This window comes from Salmo trutta, chromosome 6 (assembly GCF_901001165.1).
Source record: "Salmo trutta chromosome 6, fSalTru1.1, whole genome shotgun sequence".
NCBI lineage: Eukaryota > Metazoa > Chordata > Actinopteri > Salmoniformes > Salmonidae > Salmo > Salmo trutta.
This window is the reverse complement of record NC_042962.1, coordinates 31,223,670-31,245,489: the sequence shown is the minus strand read 5'-3', so window position 1 is coordinate 31,245,489 and position 21,820 is coordinate 31,223,670. Positions and strand designations below refer to the sequence as shown.

Sequence of the window (21,820 nt, the reverse complement as noted above, 5' to 3'; positions counted from 1 at the left end):
TTATCAACGAGAGTAAGGGGAGCTGGTCTGTTTCTACGGTTATGCCTGTTGCGTGTGGCACAGAAGAAAGCACAAAGATAATAATTAGAATTGGCAGCCCACTCGACAGACACAGCAGCACAGAGACTACAGCAAGTCTTGTCCCAGCTGCCATGGTAATGTTAAAAGAAAGAGAGTTGTTCAGACTAACCAAAAGGAGGCGCGTCCACAAGAAGGGGGCGGGAGGCAGAGGAAAGGGGGAAATGTGGGGTGAGCAAGATAAGAGGGACAGATTGAAAGGGAAACTGGGAAAGAAATAAGGGATAGAGGGTAGAGATAGGACGGGAGAGGGAAACTGAATGGGAGTCTCTCCAATTTGATAGGAAGAGTGTAGAATAGAAGAGCGGACTGACGGTGCATGCACTAAACATAGCCTCTCGATCAGAGCACTTGACTGCACTCATTCAAGAAAAACACACGCATACAAAAACAGACACACACAGAGGAAGGAGCTGGGAGCCGGGAAGGCAACCCAGGACGAGAAAAACCGAATGGGGCAAAACGCGTGAGTTTGAGAACCAACAGAAGTCGCAAGGGGGAGCGGGGGTATTCCATAGGGGGGGCTCCAGACAAGCGCCAGCCAGCCATGGGAAGCAGAGAGGCGGGAGAGATAGAGAGGGTAAACCAGAGGAACGTGTACCCAGCAGGACACAGACCCTCAACAGCAGCCCTGCAGCTTCCCAACACCAGACGGCCACTTATCCCAGAGATGCGAGACAAGCGGGATGAGATGGGGCCGGCTAGCTAGCTCTCGCTCCTGAGCAGTTTAACCAAGGGTGGGAGGGGGGTTGCAGTCCACAGATGTGGTCGTTGCGGAGGACCATGGGGCCGGGTCCATCACGGGGTGGCTGTTTGCTCAGGTGGCTGGGGTTGAAAATATGCCGCAGGAGCACGCTGGTGTTCGCCCTGCTCTGGTTCGGCACTTGGGTGTTCCTCAATGGCTTGGTGTTTGTGCACCGGACCATCCTCTCCGACTACTGCACGGATGACAAGAGCAAGAGGATACTGCACAGAGTGGTGAGTAGCCTACGGGGGATGGAGGGCTCACGCTTAGGCTTCTGTTTTGATGTTGACACTGAACTTGAGGTTAGTGTGTGTGTGTTTGTGTGTGTGTGTGTGTGTGTGTGTGTGTGTGTGTGTGTGTGTGACAAAGATGCCACAAACCACATACTAAGCAAAATAATATATCAGGTTAAGATACTGTAGAGTACACAGATTCAAATATTGACTGTTCCAAGCAAACTGACTTGGAAACAAAATATTTTCTCAGGGTAAAGTTATTTAATCAATCTGTCTTGGACAAATACCTTTTTAATTCCACCAACCAACACACACGCAATTAAGCGAATTGACTCAACTGAATCACAACTCAATTGAAGAGCATTCCTAAGCAGTAGTAGACAATAAACCTCCCTTATTCTTAACCTCCTCTGGGCTACTGCACAGAAATTAGCCAGTGTTCTAATTTTTTTTTTTTAACACCGTGTTAAATCAACACTGAAAGTGTCAAGACTGAGGACACCATATAGACACCATAACAGTGTTAAATTAACACACTGCTCTGTGTAAAGCCTTATTCAAATAGTTTTTTTGAAGCTGAGTTCCTTGCCTACTGAGTAAATTGTAGATTTTACCACCCATGACTGTATTTGTTAATGAGAGAGACATGGTTGTTGCATTTGGACTTAAGCAAGTGATATCCTAAGTGAACATTTTATCATAATGGTTTTTTTTATGAACACAATTTTACACTGGTCTGGTATGTGTGTGTGTGTGTTTGTGTGTGTGTGTGTGTGTGTGTTTGTGTGTGTGTGTGTGTGTGTGTGTGTGTGCGTGCGTGCGTGCGTGCGTGCGTGCGTGCGTGCATGCATGTATGTATGCATGTATATATATATAGACAAAGCACTTTGTGTTGATTTAACATGCTGTGTTATTTAAATAAAAAACACAAGAAAATTTGCTGTGTGTATGTAGCCTATCATATTTATGCCTTTTAATACAATTGCTCTATGCGCCCAGAGTCCACAAACAATCCCAATGTTTACTTAGGAGACATAATTATCTCTGCGCTGCCATGCTCTCTACCAATTACACCGACTAATGTTTCAACCCCAGCATCTTTATGTAGCCCTAGAGGCGGTTCACTGACTATGCATTTCGTGGACTGCAATTCTGTCTGGGATTACTTCTTGGTTCTAAAGTTTTCACATAAATCTCCCTTTGAACCAGTGGATTACACACAATATTGTGTGTGCGATGAAATTCCTGAAGGGAATTCCACTCACAGGGTAGAATTAAAAGATTTAACAAAAGTGACAAACATGACAAGAGCAAATATGAAACATGGCTGTAGAAACAGGTGCCTATAGTAAATCGACACGGTTCTATGACCACGGTTGCTTTTATACAGTTCAGTTGGTAAAAATCCAATAGGAGAAATATTTGATTGTCTATGCCTATTTGTGTACAATCTGCCCAATCAGATATACAGTGCCTTCAGAAAGTATTCACACCACTTGACTTTTTCCACATTTGTTATGTTATAGCCTAAATTTAAAATGGATTCACTTGAGATTGTGTGTCACTGGCCTACACACAATACCCCATAATGTCAAAGTGGAATTATGTTTTTCGAATTTTTTTTACAAATGAATTAAAAATGAAAAGCTGAAATGTCTTGAGTCAATAAGTATTCAAGCCCTTTGTTATGAAAAACCTAAATAAGTTCAGGAGTAAAAATGTGCTTAACATGTCACATAATAAGTTGCATGGACTCACTCTGTGTGCAATAATAGCGTGTAACATGGTTTTTAATGACTATTTCATCTCTGTCCTACACATACAATTATCTGTAAGGTCCCTCAGTCGAGCAGTGAATTTCAAACACAGATTCAACCACAAAGACCAGGGAGGTTTTTTCAATGCCTCGCAAAGAAGGGCACCTATTGATAAATGAAAAAGACAGTGAATATCCCTTATCCCCTATCAATACACCCAGTAACTACAAAGATACAGGTGTCCTTCCTAACTCAGTTGCTGGAGAGCAACTCTAGTTGTTATCTAGTTGTCATGTATTCATTACCTTTAACTGGTTAAATGTTTGTAGTTTGCATCTTTCAGTAATGATTAACATGGTTAAATAGTCATACATCTCTGCTTGATTTAGCTTTTGATATATTTGGCATTTGTATACATATTCTGTATTTCCACTGAAGAAAGCAATAATTAATCAACACACTACTGGAAATAAATGGACACTCCCTGTTATAAAACTAAAATTGCTCTACGTAAATAAATGGTGAGAAATGCTTAGTCTGAAACCATTCGGCTATGGGTTTCACAACCTTATAATAATGATACAAGTTATATCAGCTTAAAAAGGGGTTATTTACAAAGTCTGGGGTATAACATGTTGGGCAAAGTGATATAGGAGAGTCTGACATACAACCCCTAACTTCAGTTCAGTCTTCGCCAATGAGAACCAAGAGTGGCCTAGCTTCGTCCTTCATGACTGGGAAAGGCCTAAATTCTAGGCTGTAGAAAATCCTACATCCATCTCTTTAGATGTGTAACCTTTATTTAACTAGGCAAATCAGTTAAGAACAAATTCTTATTTACAATGACGGCCTACCAGGGAACAGTGGGTTAACTGCCTTGTTCAGGTGCAGAACGACAGATTTCTACCTTGTCAGCTTTCGGTCACTGGCCCAACGCTCTAACCACTAGGCTACCTGCCGCCCCAGATCAGAACAAGAGGGATCAACAGTGATTGATATTACTGGTTTCCATCCTTAAAAAGGATAGTTGTGTTTTGCCACGTAACACACATTATGTGTCTACCCATATGATGTGGATCATTGTCAGGTTATTAGATGTATAAGCTTCAGTAACAAAAGGACATCATGGTTGTAATAACACTTTAAACAGGCTGTTTGTAAATGTGTAGAATGTGTTTGTTTTGGGTCCACACTGGTAAGTTTACTTATGTAAATTAGACAGTCACAAGGATTTTCTTCTGAATAACTGGTCAGGGTTTAGCACTTTCCATTCAGCTTCAGGCAACTTTAGTATAAGGCTGGATCACGCCGGTAGTGACTACTTCTATCCATCACACCCATTGTTGCTTCTCCATTGTTCACTAGATTTATCAATGTAATTACACCCAACGCAATGTTGAAAAACACAATGTTTTTATACCACATAACTAGACGTGAGCTGGATGGGATCCCAACGCTGCCACCAATGTAGAGGAAGAAAGTGAAAGCTGCAACAGGGACTCTAACCAGGGCTCATAACGTGGCAAAATTGGCCCTGGCAAAATTAGCTCTAACGGCCGTTGACATGAAAGCCTTGTAGGCCTCTGGGCAGAGGCAGTAGGCCTACAATGTTGGCATATGCTTTGCTACAATAGCCTAAGTATATAACATGACCGACACGACCGCAATAATCATCATGAAACGGCCTTCGAAGTGCCATAAGTGTAAGCCAACATAATTCATTATTTTACATTAATCTGTTTAACTGCATTGATATGGCTTAATTGATCATAGTCCAGACTCATTATAGTTGCAAAAACCATGCAGTTGCACCAAGGGAATTGAAACCAAACAGATTTTTTTTGCAGGTCTTCTGTGTCTCCACATTAATTGATTAATGAATTTCCCATCATGAAAATGAATCCCAATTCCCCAATAAATGCAACCCTCATAAAATCTGACATCGCACTAGTATCCCAAAGTATTAAGCGAAAACAGCATTGACATTAATAAAACATTCCAAACACACAAGGCTACTATTTTATTATAAGTATTTTGTTGACAACCTGGTTGATTAACAATACTGAGTTGTTAATTTTTATATATATATATATATATAAATATAAATGTGGGACACAAAGAAATGCAGTGTAGAACACACCATCTGCTGAAATACCTTTTGTATATATTTGCACGAATTGAGTGTGAGATTGTGTTGCCCGAATACAAAGCCTTATATTTGGGGCAAATCCAACACATAACTGATTACCATTCTTCATATTTTCAAGCATGGTGGTGGCTGCATCATGTTATGGGTATGCTTGTCATCAGCAAGGACTGGGGAGTTTTTTAGGATAAAAAGAAACGTAATGAGCTAAGCACAGGCAAAATCCTAGAGGAAAACTTGGTTCAGTCTGCTTTCTAACAGACACTGGGAGAAAAATTCAGCTTTCAGCAGGACAATAACCTAAAACACAAGGCCAAATATACACTGGAGTTGCTTACCAAGATGACATTGAATGTTCCTGAGTGGCCTAGTTATAGTTTTGACTTAAATCGGCTTGAAATTCTATGGCAATACTTGATAATGGCTGTCTAGCAATGCTCAACAAACATATTGACAGAGGTTAAAGAATTGAAAAAGAATAATGTGCAAATATTTTACATCCAGGTTTACAAATCTCTTGGAGACTTACCCAGAATGACTCTCAGCTGTAATCGCTGCCATAGTTGATTCTAACATTTATTTACTCAAGGGTGTGAATACTTATGTAAATTAGATATTTCTGTTCTCATTTTAAATACATTTGCTTTAATGACAAAAAAATACAAAATGTGGTAAGGGCAAACACTTAAGTACCTATTGCTTATTGCATTGCTACATTATTAAATCCCAATGAACATTGCGCAAAACATTTTGATAGGGAAGCCTGAACAAACAAAATACACAAGGTAATAATAGCTAGATTTCGTATTATGATCAAATGCAGGTAACCCATTGTCTCCCTTCAACATTTACTCTGCCAACTTCATAAATAACACCAAAGATGCTTTGAAATTATGCAGCCAGTCTAATATATCATGTGGCGAGACAAGAAATGAGCACAAAATAGGCAAATAGTGGTTGCTTTTGCAACAGGCCATCAGTCAGTCGTTTCTGGTTTTGGCTTTGTTGCAGGGCCTTATGTTGGCCAACCTCAAAAGGTATCCCACTCTTTAGGGTCAAACTGACCAATGATTTACTGTTCAGCAATGTCGGCCAAGGTAGGACGCAAGTAAAAACACCCCAACTCTGGATTTTCTGTCTGAGTCTATATTCCTATTCAGACAAAGTTCCTGTTCTGTCTGATTACATTCATCATTATTTGTTTGCATTAGTTACAACACAATCATACTATTCATATTATGTACACACACACAGTACTCAGTATTTACTCTGAGTACATTCTGGTAAAATGTACAGATAAAAACATGTTAAAGCTAGGCGTGTGTAGATTTTTACATTTTTAAGGGACATTTCATCATGGCCTATAGATTATTTAGCTTTCAATCTACATTTCATTGCAAGGGAGGCTATATATATATATAAATTGTATATAATTTTAACGGTTAAGGGTATTTTTAACTAAGCTACTAGGTGAAAACTATCACACTGATACCTTGTGACCTATTACTAAAACCACACACAGTGAAGGCAGCAGGTAAATTTGTGAGTGGACCTTGATGGAAATGCCCAATATCCTGATGATACAGTTGAAGTCAGAAGCTTACATACACTTAGGTTGGAGTCATTAAAACTCGTTTTTCAACCACTCCACAAATTTCTTGTTACCAAACTATAGTTTTGGCAAGTCACTTAGGACATCTACTTTGTGCATGACACAAGTCATTTTTCCAACAATTGTTTACAGACAGATTATTTCACTTATAATTCACTGTATCACAATTCCAGTGGGTCAGAAGTTTACATACACTAAGTTGACTGTGCCTTTAAACAGCTTGGAAAATTCCAGAAAGTGATGTCATGGCTTTAGAAGCCTGTGATGGGTTAATTGACATAATGTAAGTCAATTGGAGGTGTACCTGTGGATGTATTTCAAGGCCTACCTACAAACTCAGTGCGTCTTTGCTTGACATCATGGGAAAATCAAAAGAAATCAGCCAAGACATCAGAAAAATAATTGTAGACCTCCACCAGTCTGGTTCACCCTTGGGAGTAATGTCAAAACTCCTGAATGTACCACGTTCATCTGTACAAACAATATTACGCAAGCATAAACACCATGGGACCATGCAGGAAGGAGACGAGTTCTGTCTCCTAGAGATGAACGTACTTTGGTGCAAAAAGTGCAAATCAATCCCAGAACAACAGCAAAGGACCTTGTGGAGATGCTGGAGGAAACAGGTACAAAAGTATCTATATCTACAGTAAAACGAGTCCTATATCGACATAACCTGAAAGGCCGCTCAGCAAGGAAGAAGCAACTGCTCCAAAACTGCCATAAAAAGCCAGACTACGGTTTGCAACTGCACATGGGGACAAAGATCATACTTTTTTGAGAATTGTCCTCTGGTCTGATGAAACAAAAATAGAACTGTTTGGCCATAATGACCATCGTTATGTTTGGAGGAAAAAGGGAGAGGCTTGCAAGCCGAAGAACGTCATCCCAACCGTGAAGCACAGGGGTGGCAGCATCATGTTGTGGGGGGTGCTTTGCTGCAGGAGGGACTGGTGCACTTCACAAAATAAATAGCATCATGAGGCAGGAAAATTACGTGGATATATTGCAAAATATAAGCAAAATCTCAAGACATCAGTCAGGAAGTTAAAGCTTGGTCACAAATGGGTCATCCAAATGGACAATGACCCCAAGCATACTTCCAAAGTTTTGGAAAAATTACTTAAGGACAACCAAGTCAAGGCATTGGAGTGGCCATCACAAAGCCCTGACCTCAATCCTATAGACAGTTTGTGGTCAGAACTGAAAAAGTGTGAGCGAGCAAGGAGGCCTACAAACCTGACTCAGTTACACTAGCTCTGTCAGGAAGAATGGGCCAAAATTGACCCAACTTATTGTGGGAAGATTGCGGAAGGCTACCCGAAACGTTTGACCCAAGTTAAACAATTTAAAGGCAATGCTACTAAATACTAATTGAGTGTATGTAAACTTCTGACCCACTGGGAATGTGATGAAAGAAAGAACATCTGAATAAATCATTCTCTCTACTATTATTCTGACATTTCACATTCTTAAAATAAAGTGGTGATCCTAACTGACGTAAGATAGGCAATTTTTTGTAGGATTAAATGTCAAGGATTGTGAAGAACTGAGATAAATGTATTTGGCTAAGGTGTATGTAAACTCCCGACTTCAACTGTATATACAGGGACTAACATTGACCCAATATTGCTATGGTTTGCTACGGTTTCTTGATGTGCAGTTAAGCATATCTACAGCTTGGAACAACTTCTCACATTGGTAAGGGGGCATATACACTCATTTCATCACTTCTCAGCTGTCAATAGGGACTTTGTGGTTTAGATAGCATCACGTAGCTGTGCTTCCAAGCCCGGAGCAGACATGAAAGCGTCTGGATGTGTTCAGGACTATTGTCTATCTGTGAGGCGTTCAGTCGGAATAATCAAAGAACGGTAACATCCTCTGAGGATTTCCTCAGGTACAGTCATATTTGTTTGTCAAGTTGCAATATCCAAGAAATCTCTTTTCTCATCCATAGTGATAACAGACAAAAGCAAACGAAGGGGAACAAAACAACAACAAAAAATGTAGACAAAAGTGAACTTCAATTTGAATATAACCTAAAAAACACTTTGGAATGCGTGTTTTCTTATCTAACCACATAACCATATAAAGACCCACAACACCACCCCACCCCTAATTGTGCTACTGTATGTAATAGTCAGTACTAGATATATTAAAGTTTTCAGGTTCTGATGTAGGATCTTAATTTGATCACCCTGTTTCAGGACAACTTTCCTGCAATGCAGGACATTTTGAACGTGTAGTGTATTTGAGGTTTAAAAAGGCATCTGCGGTTTTTATTTCCCACTTAGAAATGTCAGACTTGATTTTCCCTTAAGAAAAATGTATCAACCCCCACAAAAATGTCCATTCATTATAATCCACCTAATAATTAAAATGTCCTGTTGCTACAGGATTATTTTACTGCTCTAGCAAACTGGCACAAATTAAGATCCTACATCTATCCGAATGCTAAATGAACAAACTAAACCTTAAAGGATCCCATTCAAAAGGCTATGTTGTGAGTCCTCTTTTTAAACAGTGGTGCCATCTTTTCGGAGGTCTTTTGGCAGCCTTTGCCAGTTGAACAAACCCCTTAAGATTTTTACTGCACACCTTAATAGCTTTCTGCTCCAGGGCTTACACTACAGCTTGGCTATTTTATTCTTTATTTATGCATTTAACCAGGCACAGATGGCAATGCCTGGAGATAGGGAGTGCTGCCAAGGCCACTTCAATGTGAATTCTAATGATGGTTGTGTTTCATAGGATAATTACAGGAGGCTACTGTTTTAAAAAAGTATACGTTATATATTGTGCCATCTGTAAAGTAACTGTAAATATGCTATTGTGTTCCTTTTATACCATGCCATTGTGAATAATATGATTGGTTAATAATATTGTGATAATTCCACATTTTGTTGTGTTACAGCCTGAATTTAATATTGATTATATTGTGATTTTTCTGTACTGGCTTACACACAATACCCCATAATGTCAAAGTGGAATAATGTTTTTTGAAAATGTTACTAATTAAAACCTGAAATGTCTTAAGTCAATAACTACTCAACCTCTTTGTTATGGCAAGCCTAAATAAGTTCAGGAGTAAAAATGTGCTGAGCAAGTCACATAATAAGTTGCATGGACTCACTCTGTGTGCAATAACAGTGTTTAACACGATTTTTTAATGACTACTTCATCTCTGTACCGCACACATGCAATTATCTGTAAGGTCCCGTAGTCAAGCAGTGAATTTCAAACACAGATTAAACCACAAAGACCAGGGAGGTTTTCCAATGCCTCGCAAAGAAGGGTACTTATTGGTAGATGGGTAAAAAAAAGAAAAGCAGACATTGAACATCCCTTTGAACATGGTGAAGTTATTCATTCCACTTTGGATGGTGTATCAATATACCCAGTCACGACAAAGATACAGGCGTTCTTCCTAACTCAGTTGACGGAGAGGAAGGAAACTGGTGAATTTAAAACAGTTACAGAGAGTTCTGTCTATTATAGGAGAAAACTGAGGATGGATCAACAGTATTGCAGTTACTCCACAATACTAACCTAATAGACAGAATGAAAAGAAAAAAGATGTACAGATATCAAATATTCCAAAACATGCATCCTGTTTGCAATAAGGCACTAAAGTAATACTGCAAAAAGTGTGTCAAAAAAATGTGTCATTAACATTTTGTCCTGAATATGTTATGTTTGGGGCAAATCCAATACAACACATTACTGAGTACCACTCTCCATATTTTCAAGTATAGTGGTGGCTGCATCATGTCATGGGTATGCTTTTAATCGTTAAGGACTGGAGAGTTTTTCAGGATAAAAAATAAACGTAATTGAGCTAAGCACAGGAAAAATCCTAGAAGAAAACCTGGTTCAGTCTGCTTTACACCAGACACTGTGTCACGCCTGCTCCTGTTCCTCCCCTCCGGCATACGACGTCGCCAGAGTACTAACCACCGGTCCTGGGATTCATCATTACACACACCTGGCTCATCATTACGCGCACCTGTGAATCATTATGATTCACACCTGGACTCCATTACAATCATCATTTCCACCCCTTTATACGTATGTCACTCTCCCAGGTTCACTCACCAGTTGGTATTGTTCTTGTGTATCGGCGGACTGCCTTATGTTAGTGTCATGTTCTTGGTTTTGTTGTTTTATTAAAACGTTTCACCTGCACCTGCTTCCGACTCACCACCCCATCATTACACACTGGGTGTTGAATTCAATTCTCAGCAAGACAACCTAAAACATTACACCAAATCTACACTGGAGTTGCTTACCAAGAAGACAGTAAATGTTCCTGAGTGGCTGAGTTACAGTTTTGACTTAAATCTACTTCTAAAACTATGGCAAGACCTGAAAATGTTTGTCTAGCAATGATCAACAACCAATTTGACAGAACTTGAAGTATTCTTAAAAGAATTATGGGCAAATGTTGCACAATCCAGGTGTGTAAAGCTCTTAGAGACTTACCCAGAAAGACTCACAGCTAATCGCTGCCAAAGATACTTCTACTAAGTATTGACTCAGGGGTGTGAATACTTATGTAAATTAGATATTTCTATATTTAATTTTCAATACATTTGCAAAAATATCAAAAAACATGTCACTTTGTCATTATGTATTGGGTATTGTGTGTAGATGGTTGAGCGAAATCCATTTTGGGTTCAGGCTGTAACACAACAAAATGTGGAATAAGTCAAGGGGTATTAATGGTTTCTCCTATGGAGATGGAACAGGTCATAAAAATATAATATAACATTAATATAATGCATGTGGTAACTTATGTGTTTTTTATTATGTGCTAGTAAACCAGCTGTTTGAGATTAAAAACAATATGACGAGTGCTTGAATCCCACAGCTAAACGATCAGATCATGCAACACTAGGCTACTGAATAAAGGGGTTTAATTTCCAAATAAGCAGCAATGAAGTTGTGTATAGTGCATGCATACATAATTATGGGATACTAGTACTTCCAGTAAACTGGACTTCTCGATAAAACAGGCCACCCTCTCAGTGCCCTCAAAATGAATGTATTTATTGTTCCTCTTCATTTAAAATGAATAAACACAATGAAGTCCACCCCACATTCACACTCCACACAATAAGAGCAATTATGGCTTGATGATTTACAGTACTGGCTTACATTGGCTGTGAGTGAGTCCAAATAATTATCACATTGTTCCCGCTTAGCAAATCGAGCCAAATGTATATAATCTAGGCTACAATGTATATATTTAAACGATTGTCTGTCGAATAATGGGGAACAAAAGGTCTTCTCTGGACGTATTTGAGCATATCTTTGTTTTCAGACAAATTTTTCCAGTGAGAGAAATCTTAGTAGAGCTAAGGCCACTGTTGTAGGACATTCCAGACATGCCGACTCTGACCAGTGCTTGGGCCAGACTGCGCTCCGCTCAACGGACCACAGCACACTGGTCCACTGCACTTTTCTTGTGTGAAACTTGTGAACTGTCGTGTGAACTGAAGCCACTACAATTCATCCATTTACAATAATTATACAAAATAAGTACGCTTTTAATAACAGGAAACTAACCATATTTATGACACATGCATTGAACTAATGTAATTCTGGGGGATTAGTTTGTTGTTACATAAATTCTAAGGGACATTGTGTTATTTAGCTCCCTTACCCATTAGCTAATAAGATTACAGAATGGTGAGTACTGTAAAACCTATACTGCCACTTCCACGTAGATTCTCTTCATAGGTAGATAGCTTCAGTTTTCAGAATAAGAAGTGTGTGTAAACAGGCAGCAGTTTCTGAACTTTGTCTGTTTGATTGAATCCCAGTCATAGAATAGGAATAAAACATAAATGGTGCAATTAAAAGGCAAATATTTTATAATAGGAAAGTGGACCAATCTTTGCAGTGGTGCAGACGCTTTAGTAAACCTTGCCATTGGGCTAAATAAAAAATTAATATGATTAGCTTTTGTTGGACCTTTTAAGGTCTATGTATTTGGACTTTAGTATATGGAATGTGCCCCAGAGATGGAGTTTGGGCTTTGCCCAGCCAGCAGCGATTTCCCTGATTCTGATTGATGGCCAATAAATGTTTGCTTTGTTCATTGCCTTTTTGGGGATTTCGAGACATAAAATGTAAAAGGTGGAAAAGTACAGAAAGCAAACACCTGCACATTTTTTTGTTTGTTGCTTTTTCGACCCTGTAATCATGATGATGTGACTTGGCTGGTTAACCGAAGGTTCAATAATGACTTGGACTATTTCAAAGTCTGGAGTGTATTGTTTCCCTGGGCCCACTTATTCACGTCATTAGCTAGAGTTTGAAATGCCAAACAAACATGCTGTGGGCGTCAGCAGGGCTATTTATTGACTTTAACTCTTGTGCTGTATTTTGGCTTCTCTGTACATATCCACATCTGACAGTATGACGTGTAACTATAGCTGAAGCCATTGTTTCGCCACAACGCAATTATATGTACATTGTAAACTCCAATGCTTATACAAATGCAAGCAAAACCCAAACACCACAGTGGGAATGTTTACATGCAAACAGAAGCTAAAAACAGCTGCAGTCTGAAATTATGCAAGTCCCAGGAAATCCAGGGAATTAAAATGGATGTGTGGAACTTGGATGCCTTGCACAGAAGGAAAAACAGAAAGAAAATACACGATTCAGCCTGGGCTAGATGCCTAGGCTGGGATATTATGGCCACGGCACCGGTTAGCCTACACGAGGCCGAGAGATAGCAGGGGTGCATTAGGGGCCTCAAAATAATTGCAGGGGTCTCTGAGTTCAGCCCTCTGGAGATAAGGGGAGGACACTTAGGCCTTTCAGATGGCTGCAATGACCATCAAACTATGTGATACAGCTCAAGACAGGCCACTTTCATTTGTGTTGTCACCCAGCCTAACAGATAGCAAAGTTGGAGAGCAGGAAAGTCTGCCAATACAACCATAGTATGAGACTCAACATCAGGCACAAGCCCAGCAGAGAAGGATGAGAATACTGTTAACTCTTTTTCATTTATTTTGTGAAATATACACTACTGGTCAAAAGTTTTAGAACACCTACTCATTCAAGGGTTTTTCTTTAATTTTACAATTTCCTCATTGTAATAGTGAAGACATCTAAACTATGAAATAACACACATGGAATCATATAGTAACCAAAAAAAGTGTTAAACAAATCAAAATATATTTTAGATTTTAGATTCTTCAAATAGCCACCCTTTGCCTTGATGACAGCTCTGCACACGCTTGTGTTATGTGTTATTGCATAGTTTTTTCTTCTTCTACAATGTAGAAAATAGTAAAAATAAAGAAAAACCCTTGAATGAGCAGGTGTTCTAAAATGTTTGACCGGTAGTGTACATATGATTATGCCACATGGACCACACTTAACTAGAAGTTGTTGTTATGTTAATGATTTTTGTAACACATCTGCAATGAACATAAAACAATCACTAAATTGTAATGAAAATACATAGTCCACAACCACAGTTTTCAATTATTATCAGTGAAGTTACTGTTGAATTACATGTAACTACACGTTATTTTACCAATTAATTAACTTCAATGTGTCACTACATTGTGTGCATGTGAAGTACAGTGAGGGAAAAAAGTGTTTGATCCCCTGCTGATTTTGTACGTTTGCCCACTGACAAAGAAATGATCATTCTATAATTTTAGTGGTAGGTTTATTTGAACAGTGAGAGACAGAATAACAACAAAAAAATCCAGAAAAACACATGTCAAAAATGTTATAAATTGATTAGCATTTTAATGAGGGAAATAAGTATTTGACGCCTCTGCAAAACATGACTTAGTACTTGGTGGCTAAACCCTTGTTGGCAATCACAGAGGTCAGACGTTTCTTGTAGTTGGCCACCTGGTTTGCACACATCTCAGAAGGGATTTTCTGTCCCACTCCTCTTTGCAGATCTTCTCCAAGTCATTAAGGTTTCGAGGCTGACGTTTGGCAACTCGAACCTTCAGCTCCCTCCACAGATTTTCTATGGGATTAAGGTCTGGAGACTGGCTAGGCCACTCCAGGACCTTAATGTGCTTCTTCTTGAGCCACTCCTTTGTTGCCTTGGCCGTGTGTTTTGGGTCATTGTCATGCTGGAATACCCATCCACGACCCATTTTCAATGCCCTGGCTGAGGGAAGGAGGTTCTCACCCAAGATGTGATGGTACATGGCCCCGTCCATCGTCCCTTTGATGCGGTGTGTTACCAATTGTTTTCTTGGTGACTATGGTCCCAGCTGCCTTGAGATCATTGACAAGATCCTCCCGTGTAGTTCTGGGCTGATTCCTCACGATCATTGCAACTCCACGAGGTGAGATCTTGCATGAAGCCCCAGGCCGAGGGAGATTGACAGTTCTTTTGTGTTTCTTCCATTTGCGAATAATCGCACCAAATGTTGTCACCTTCTCACCAAGCTGCTTGGCGATGGTCTTGTAGCCCATTCCAGCCTTGTGTAGGTCCACAATCTTGTCCCTGACATCCTTGGAGAGCTCTTTGGTCTTGGCCATGGTGGAGAGTTTGGAATCTGATTGATTGATTGCTTCTGTGGACAGGTGTCTTTTATACAGGTAACAAGCTGAGATTAGGAGCACTCCCTTTAAGAGTGTGCTCCTAATCTCAGCTCGCTACCTGTATAAAAGACACCTGGGAGCCAGAAATCTTTCTGATTGACAGGGAGTCAAATACTTATTTCCCTCATTAAAATGCAAATCAATTTCTAACATTTTTGACATGCGTTTTTTTGGATTTTTTTGTTGTTATTCTGTCTCTCACTGTTCAAATAAACCTACCATTAAAATTATAGACTGATAATTTCTTTGTCAGTGGGCAAACGTACAAAATCAGCAGGGGATCAAATACTTTTTTCCCTCACTGTATGACCTATGCTTGTAGGCTTGCAATTTCAATGCAAGCCTACAAGCCTAGAGAGGAAAGGGTGTGGAAAGACCAATAAACATTTGTGAGGGATGGTGATAAGAGAAACAAAGCTATGGCTAACGTGTTAATGCCATGCCACCCAGTCAAGGCTATTAGGCATCTTGCTGAAATCTTGAGAGAATCAAGATGACAGCTGTTGACTTTGGAATGTAGACAGAGAGGGAGTTTCTATGTAATCCTCCTAGGAACAGTAATCATTTCCAACCTCTGGATGTACATCTATGCACTGAGACGTACAACAATCACATTAGCTCGCGAATCGGAGACATAAAAAGCAGGTTAAATAAAGGGCAAAACTGTAGTGTAGTGGGATGTAATTTAATTCACCATCAACTGAAACATTTTCAGAAAATGTACTGCCTTGTACAGGATTGTCCATTTTCATTTCAGTAGCACAACAATACAGTGCCATTCTCTTATTAGGATGAGACGTGGACTACAAATCACATTTTTCAAATCTGCTGTTCACAAATAAATGTTGTTTCCTGCAAAATTGTTGGTGCCTCATCATTTTAGAAAAAAAAGATTTGCAAAAAAACAACAATGTTTTGTGACTCTGCCATGACAACCTTACTATGTACACCAAAAATAATTTGATTTTGTCTGTGTGTGTCTCTGTCTGTCCCAGTGTGAGGAGTACCGCGAGGGTGCCCTGACTGGTGACCTGTGCGAGGACCTGTGCGTGAGCGGCCAGGTGGAGTACAAGCGCTGCCTCTACTACGAGAATGGCAAGAAGGTGATCGAGGCTCGGTGGCGTGGCACTCCCGTGGTGCTCAAGTCCAAGCTGGAGAACTTCTCCTCCTACGAAAGCCTGGGCCTCCTGGAGTACCAGGACCCGGCCGAGGAGCTCGCTCCCCTGGACGTGGTCTTCTATGCCACCCTGGAGATCAGGAACTCCCTGGGGCTGGACATGGGTGGCAACGCCTCGCTGCCACCGCTGTGGGGCCAGAGGCTGAGGGAGCGTGGGCGGCCCTACTCGCGGGCAGAGCTGGCATCGCTTTGGTCCCTGCTCCAGCAGGAGGAGTACGTCTTCCTGAGGGTGCTGCAGGACCTCAGCCGCCACGTGGCCAAGGTGCTGGGTTCCTGCGGACACTTCTACGCCGTTGAGTACTTGTCGGCGGGCCACGCCTGGGACCAGAACATATTCTCTTTGGAGGAGGTATCGGCGGGCCCATGGACGGCGAGGGACATGGTGCACCGCATCGCCCTCAGCTTCCTGGACATGGCGTGGCGCTTCGACAATGACTTCTCGCACCGCCTCCACCTGTGCGACATCAAACCAGAGAACTTTGCCATCCGGAAGGACCTTACGGTGAGCTGACCACGTTTGCACACATACACACACATACGAACACACTCACACACACGCACATGCTTCAAAGCAATACGTTGCTGACTCTTTCACACAAGAACGCTAAAACAGCATGGAAGGCTCGTTTGGAGAGATACCTGTCATTAAAACTGTCCCAGAGCGGCTGCTGGGTACCCCTCACAGATCTGAGATCTGCTTCTCTTTAGTTGGGGAGTTCAGATTCTTTCTCTGTAAACAAGAAAAGGTCAGATTTAGCTCCCTTTTTTCATAGTAAAACAGTAATTAATCCGCGCAATACTGCAGGACATTCATCCGCAGAGTGCAAACCGTTTGATGAGAACAACGCGCCATCTGAAGAATGATGAGGCTCCAAGTTGTTTAATTGTTTCCCACAAGGAAAAAAACAGCTGGTTGTGCCATTTTTCACAATTATATTACGTTGCTTTTTAACATGGAGGAAGCCCATGATCCAGGCAACACACCGAGGAATAGGATTAGAGATGTATTTAAATATGGTTGTTGGGGACACCCCCTATGCATTCAATAATATAAGTTTGTCTGAGTTTCACCTGAGTTTCTCTGTTTGAAACCTATGCATCTTTGGCTGACTCTGACCTATGAAGGACTGAGAGCAAGGTGCATATACACCTCACGTTGCATTTTTGTACCCCAATTGTGCCATCAGTGTGTCAATAATCAGTACAAAACATGTTTTATTTCTGCTGATGGGTGATTCAAAGCATAGACAGATATCCAAAATAACTCTTTCTGAGTAGCCTAGATGAGACAAGGGGAATAAAAAGCGAACCTCATTAACACAAAAGCATAGTGTTACAATAGAGGGTATTACAAACCATTTTCATTTGATTTCCATAGAAATTTGAGAAACTTGCCAGGGCCATAAAGAATAAGCTGTTTGAGCAATCAATGTAAAACATATGTATTATCTTTAGAGTGAGTAGATGTATTTATATTTTCATTCAACTTGGCTTAAGTTGCTGTACACCAATTGCTCATGTTGGCGGCGGCATCCGAAACTGGAGAACATTAGTTTGATGAGGCCCTCGATGAGATAACCATTGTTATAAGGACATCATTTAGTTTGCATAACAGTTAGCATGCCAAAACCCAAATTACCTTTTGAAGTAAAAAAAAAACATGCAAGAAAAAAAGAAAGATGGAAGCTTTTATTTGACTTGTGAATGTTCTGATGTTTTTTTTCTCTGTGTAATTGCGGGTAAGTTTACACTTTATCGACAGCATAGAAAGTAAAAAGATGTTTGAAATAAAAATATTATATTCTCGTCCCTATTATGGTTTACATAAACCGTGAGCTCATTTGATAGTGTGGACAAAGACCAGGAGAAAGGAGAGGAGTCCAAAGGAGACTTGTTATTGTCTACGTTTCAGCTGCTGCGTCGTCAAAAAAAGTATCCTTTCAATCCCTCCTTTCTTTTTATTTCAAAAGTACATGTATATAGCTCCAGGTGATACTTTGTTTTTTACCGTGCAGCTGATCCCTTATTTAGTTTTCTCATGTGATAATAAACAGAGGAAAGGAATTCTCTGTTATATACTGGGGGGTATATTGAAAGGGTGTATTGTGTACAGTATATTAAATGTTGGGGGGGGTATACAGTATAGGGGCTATATTGTATATTAAAAGTGTATTGGGAGTATATATTTGGTTGGCTTGCGTCGTTGCATTAGCAGTGGTAAGTGATACATAGAAAGGATACCAATTATTATATCTGTCAGATCTACAGCTCCTTAAAGTGCTATGCTGATTTGGCTGGACATGATGGATGAGTGAAGAGCAATGTTGAGAATACCATCTCTTATTTTCACTGATCACTAAGGGCTCTATTCAGTCTGTATCGCTGAAGCGTTACAGATTGCACACTAGAAATGTGAAGGTCATTTCCGATTGAGCCGACATACCGTGAATGCAACCACTAGAACGTTGCCTTTAATTGTCAATCACGCTATGAAGCTCAACTTCCGTGATACGGATTGAATAGAGCCCTTAAGATTCTTTCTACCTTTCAGAATTCGACAGTGACTTATTTTTTTGGTGTTCTGACATGTTTGCTACAAATCAGCTGTAGCTGACATGAAGTGCTGCAGTGGAGTTATTCCTTCACGGGCCATCACTTAAGCAAAGAGGACGATTATAACAAGCCATACAGATGAAACAGCATCCAACGCCCTTAAACAACAGCATGTGTGAAAATGTATATATATATTTTTTACTGTATAATTCCATGTCAATGAGATTCTCCCACAGGAATAGTTGCAATGTGGTTATTCTTGATTTATTATTTTAGCTTAAAAAATAAACAAGAACAAGTGGTGAAGGTATAGGGAGATAGATGAAAGGGGGAAAGTAAGATTGAAAGTAGTGAACGTAAGTGAAGATAAAGATAAAATACATTTGATTGATTCATACGGCTATTAAACCCTTGCCTCTGGGGTCAATGTGAGTTCCGAAGTTGGCAGCAATGCAACTCGATCAGACTCCGGCACTTACTCCCTCTCTCTGTGCTGTTGTGCAGGTGGTGGCTATAGATGTGGACATGGCTTTCTTCGAGCCCAAAATGCGAGACATCCTCGAGCAGAACTGCACTAATGACGACGACTGCAACTTCTTTGACTGCATCTCGAAATGCAACATGAAGACGAACAAGTGCAGTTCAAAGCGGAGGAATAGCAACCTGCAGGTAAGTGTGATTGCATCGAAATATGAACGTGATTCCATATTATTTTCAACTCACTCTACATCTCACCATTAAGTAAGTTATTCAATTCTTGGGTTGGTTGCTCCTCTGAAGAGCTGTACTGGAGCACTCAACTTTTAATTATTTTTAGTTATGAATGTGTAGTTGAGCGCTTCAGGGAATGTTAATTGCTTATGATAACACTATGGAATTTCAGTGCATGATTATAATACAAGAACCAACCCAAGATAGATAAGACCTCAAGAGACTATTTCCCACTTTCGCTGTAAACACAGAAGAAATCACTTTCGCTGTAAACACAGCAGATGTCAGCTTAAGCAGAAATCACCTTTACGGCCCGGGATTCAATACGATCGTGTTTTGTCAGCATTTGAAATGCTATGTTTCCGCGTTTGGAGAGACTATATTCACAGTGAACACTGCATATGTTGACCTTTCAATGGCACATTGTTCAAATCCGCGAACGGTTTGAAACCCGGCCTAAGACGCAATGCAGTACAAAAACGCAACATGACTGCAAAAGAGACAGGTTGGAATGTCTGAGAAATAGTGGACAAATGAAACTTTTTGGTAAATTAGTGGTGTTTGAATTTGTTGGTATGGGATATGATTGTTTGGTTGGACAAAAGGCCAAAATGTGGCACGGTCCCACACAATCCGGAACATGTTGTCACCCTTGTCAATACCTAGTCTTTGACATAATATGCATCCAATTGATAAGTTGAAATACTGTCGTCACTCATACTGCCGGATGCCCTGGAGAAGCGGAGAGCTCCCAGACAATGTCGCATACGTGATGACACCAGGTCCACCTCAAGGCCACAGGTGGCTGCTGCGAATGATACCTTTCCTCCGCTCCTGATCACTTATCGCGACCCTCGCTGACCCCTACCTCTCCATTGTACTGCCTGCCATCCAGGAGACAATGGTGGCTTTGTCTTTAAACGATTGCGGGGGTCAAGGAGACGATTTGTGTCTCGGGGGCTCTCGTCCCCTTCAAACAGGCGTGTAATAAGAATATGACTGATGATGGCCCCGGTGATAATGAAATAAGAACTAAGGAACAGTAGGTTACTCTCACAATGACCAACCCCCCTCCCCTTTTCTCTTGTCCACCCCTCTTTCTTCTCCTCTCTGACTGTCCACTTCTGTCATCCCCCTTCCCCCATTTTCCTTGTGTTTCTGACTGTCCCCTCCTCTTCTCTCTCCTCTCTGTTACCCCCCTTCCTCCTTTCCTCTTGGGTCTCTGACTCACCCCCTCTTCTCTCCTCCTTTCTTCGCTCCTCTCTGGACTGTCATCCCCTCTTCTCTCCCCCCTCTCTTCTGCTCTGGACAGGTGATCTGTCAGAAGATCTTCAGGCCCTGGTTCTCTCCCACGCTGCTGGGCGCCAAGGCGGGCCTCCCCCTCCAGGTGGACCTCCAGCGGGCAGTGCAGGAGTGCGCCGAGACGTCCTGGGGAGAGGACGAGGAGCGTCCCCAGGCCGTCCAGAAGCGCTTGCTGCACCTCCTTACGCGCCTTCTCCACCAAGGGACCTCCTCTGAGCGTGGGGGCGCAGATGGAGAGGGCATTCACTCCCACACAGCTCTTAACTTCTGAGACATTGCACTGTTCACTCTCACAAAAACTATACACTGAAGAAAACAATCATATTGGCTTCATGAGAGTTATTTCAAGTGTCTAGTTGTTTTGTGATGTGGTTCCTGCAGACTGATACTGGTTGCTGATGTAACAAAAGATGCACTGATGGTGGTAGTACTGACTATGTGTCTTTAGTACCTACAGTAAGCAGACATTTGCAGTTTCTGAGGTAGAACTGCAGCATCTGCCAATAATTGGTGGTCTATCAAGCAAGTGGTTCTTATTTGAGTCATCTTTACATTAAATAAATGCAGATACTTTCTTTGAACCCCTTTGTACAGTCGATCTATTACTATGATCTCATGATGATCACTAAGGATCCGCCCCTTTTCTTCAATTTCCACCAAAAATGACATACCAAATCTAACTGCCTGTAGCTCAGGCCCTGAAGCAAGGATATGCATATTCTTGGTGCCATTTGAAAGGAAACACTTTGAAGTTTGTGGAAATGTGAAAGGAATGTAGGAGAATATAACACAATAGATCTGGTAAAAGATAATACAAAGAAAAAATCTACAGTTATTTTGTACCATCATCTTTGAAATGCAAGAGAAAGGCCAGAATGTATTATTCCAGAACAGGTGCAATT

General features: G+C 40.8%; 1 protein-coding gene across 1 annotated transcript; it reads left to right on the top strand.

The window, feature by feature from the left end:
* Positions 1-270: 270 nt before the first annotated feature.
* LOC115195856 (divergent protein kinase domain 1C) lies at positions 271-21,499 on the top strand. Its single transcript, XM_029756171.1, has 4 exons — positions 271-1,056; positions 16,171-16,854; positions 19,410-19,574; positions 20,929-21,499. The coding sequence occupies exons 1-4, from the start codon at positions 841-843 to the stop codon at positions 21,187-21,189; spliced, it is 1,326 nt and encodes a 441-aa protein (XP_029612031.1). The 5' UTR covers positions 271-840; the 3' UTR covers positions 21,190-21,499.
* Positions 21,500-21,820: the final 321 nt, after the last annotated feature.

What these genes read in the sequence shown, in the direction of transcription:
- LOC115195856 (XM_029756171.1), top strand. Translation starts at nt 841, where the DNA reads ATGTGGTCGTTGCGGAGGACCATGGGGCCGGGTCCATCACGGGGTGGC. An exon ending in AGAGGATACTGCACAGAGTG is followed by an intron (nt 1,057 to 16,170) that starts GTGAGTAGCCTA and finishes TGTCTGTCCCAG; the next exon opens with TGTGAGGAGTACCGCGAGGG. An exon ending in CCATCCGGAAGGACCTTACG is followed by an intron (nt 16,855 to 19,409) that starts GTGAGCTGACCA and finishes GCTGTTGTGCAG; the next exon opens with GTGGTGGCTATAGATGTGGA.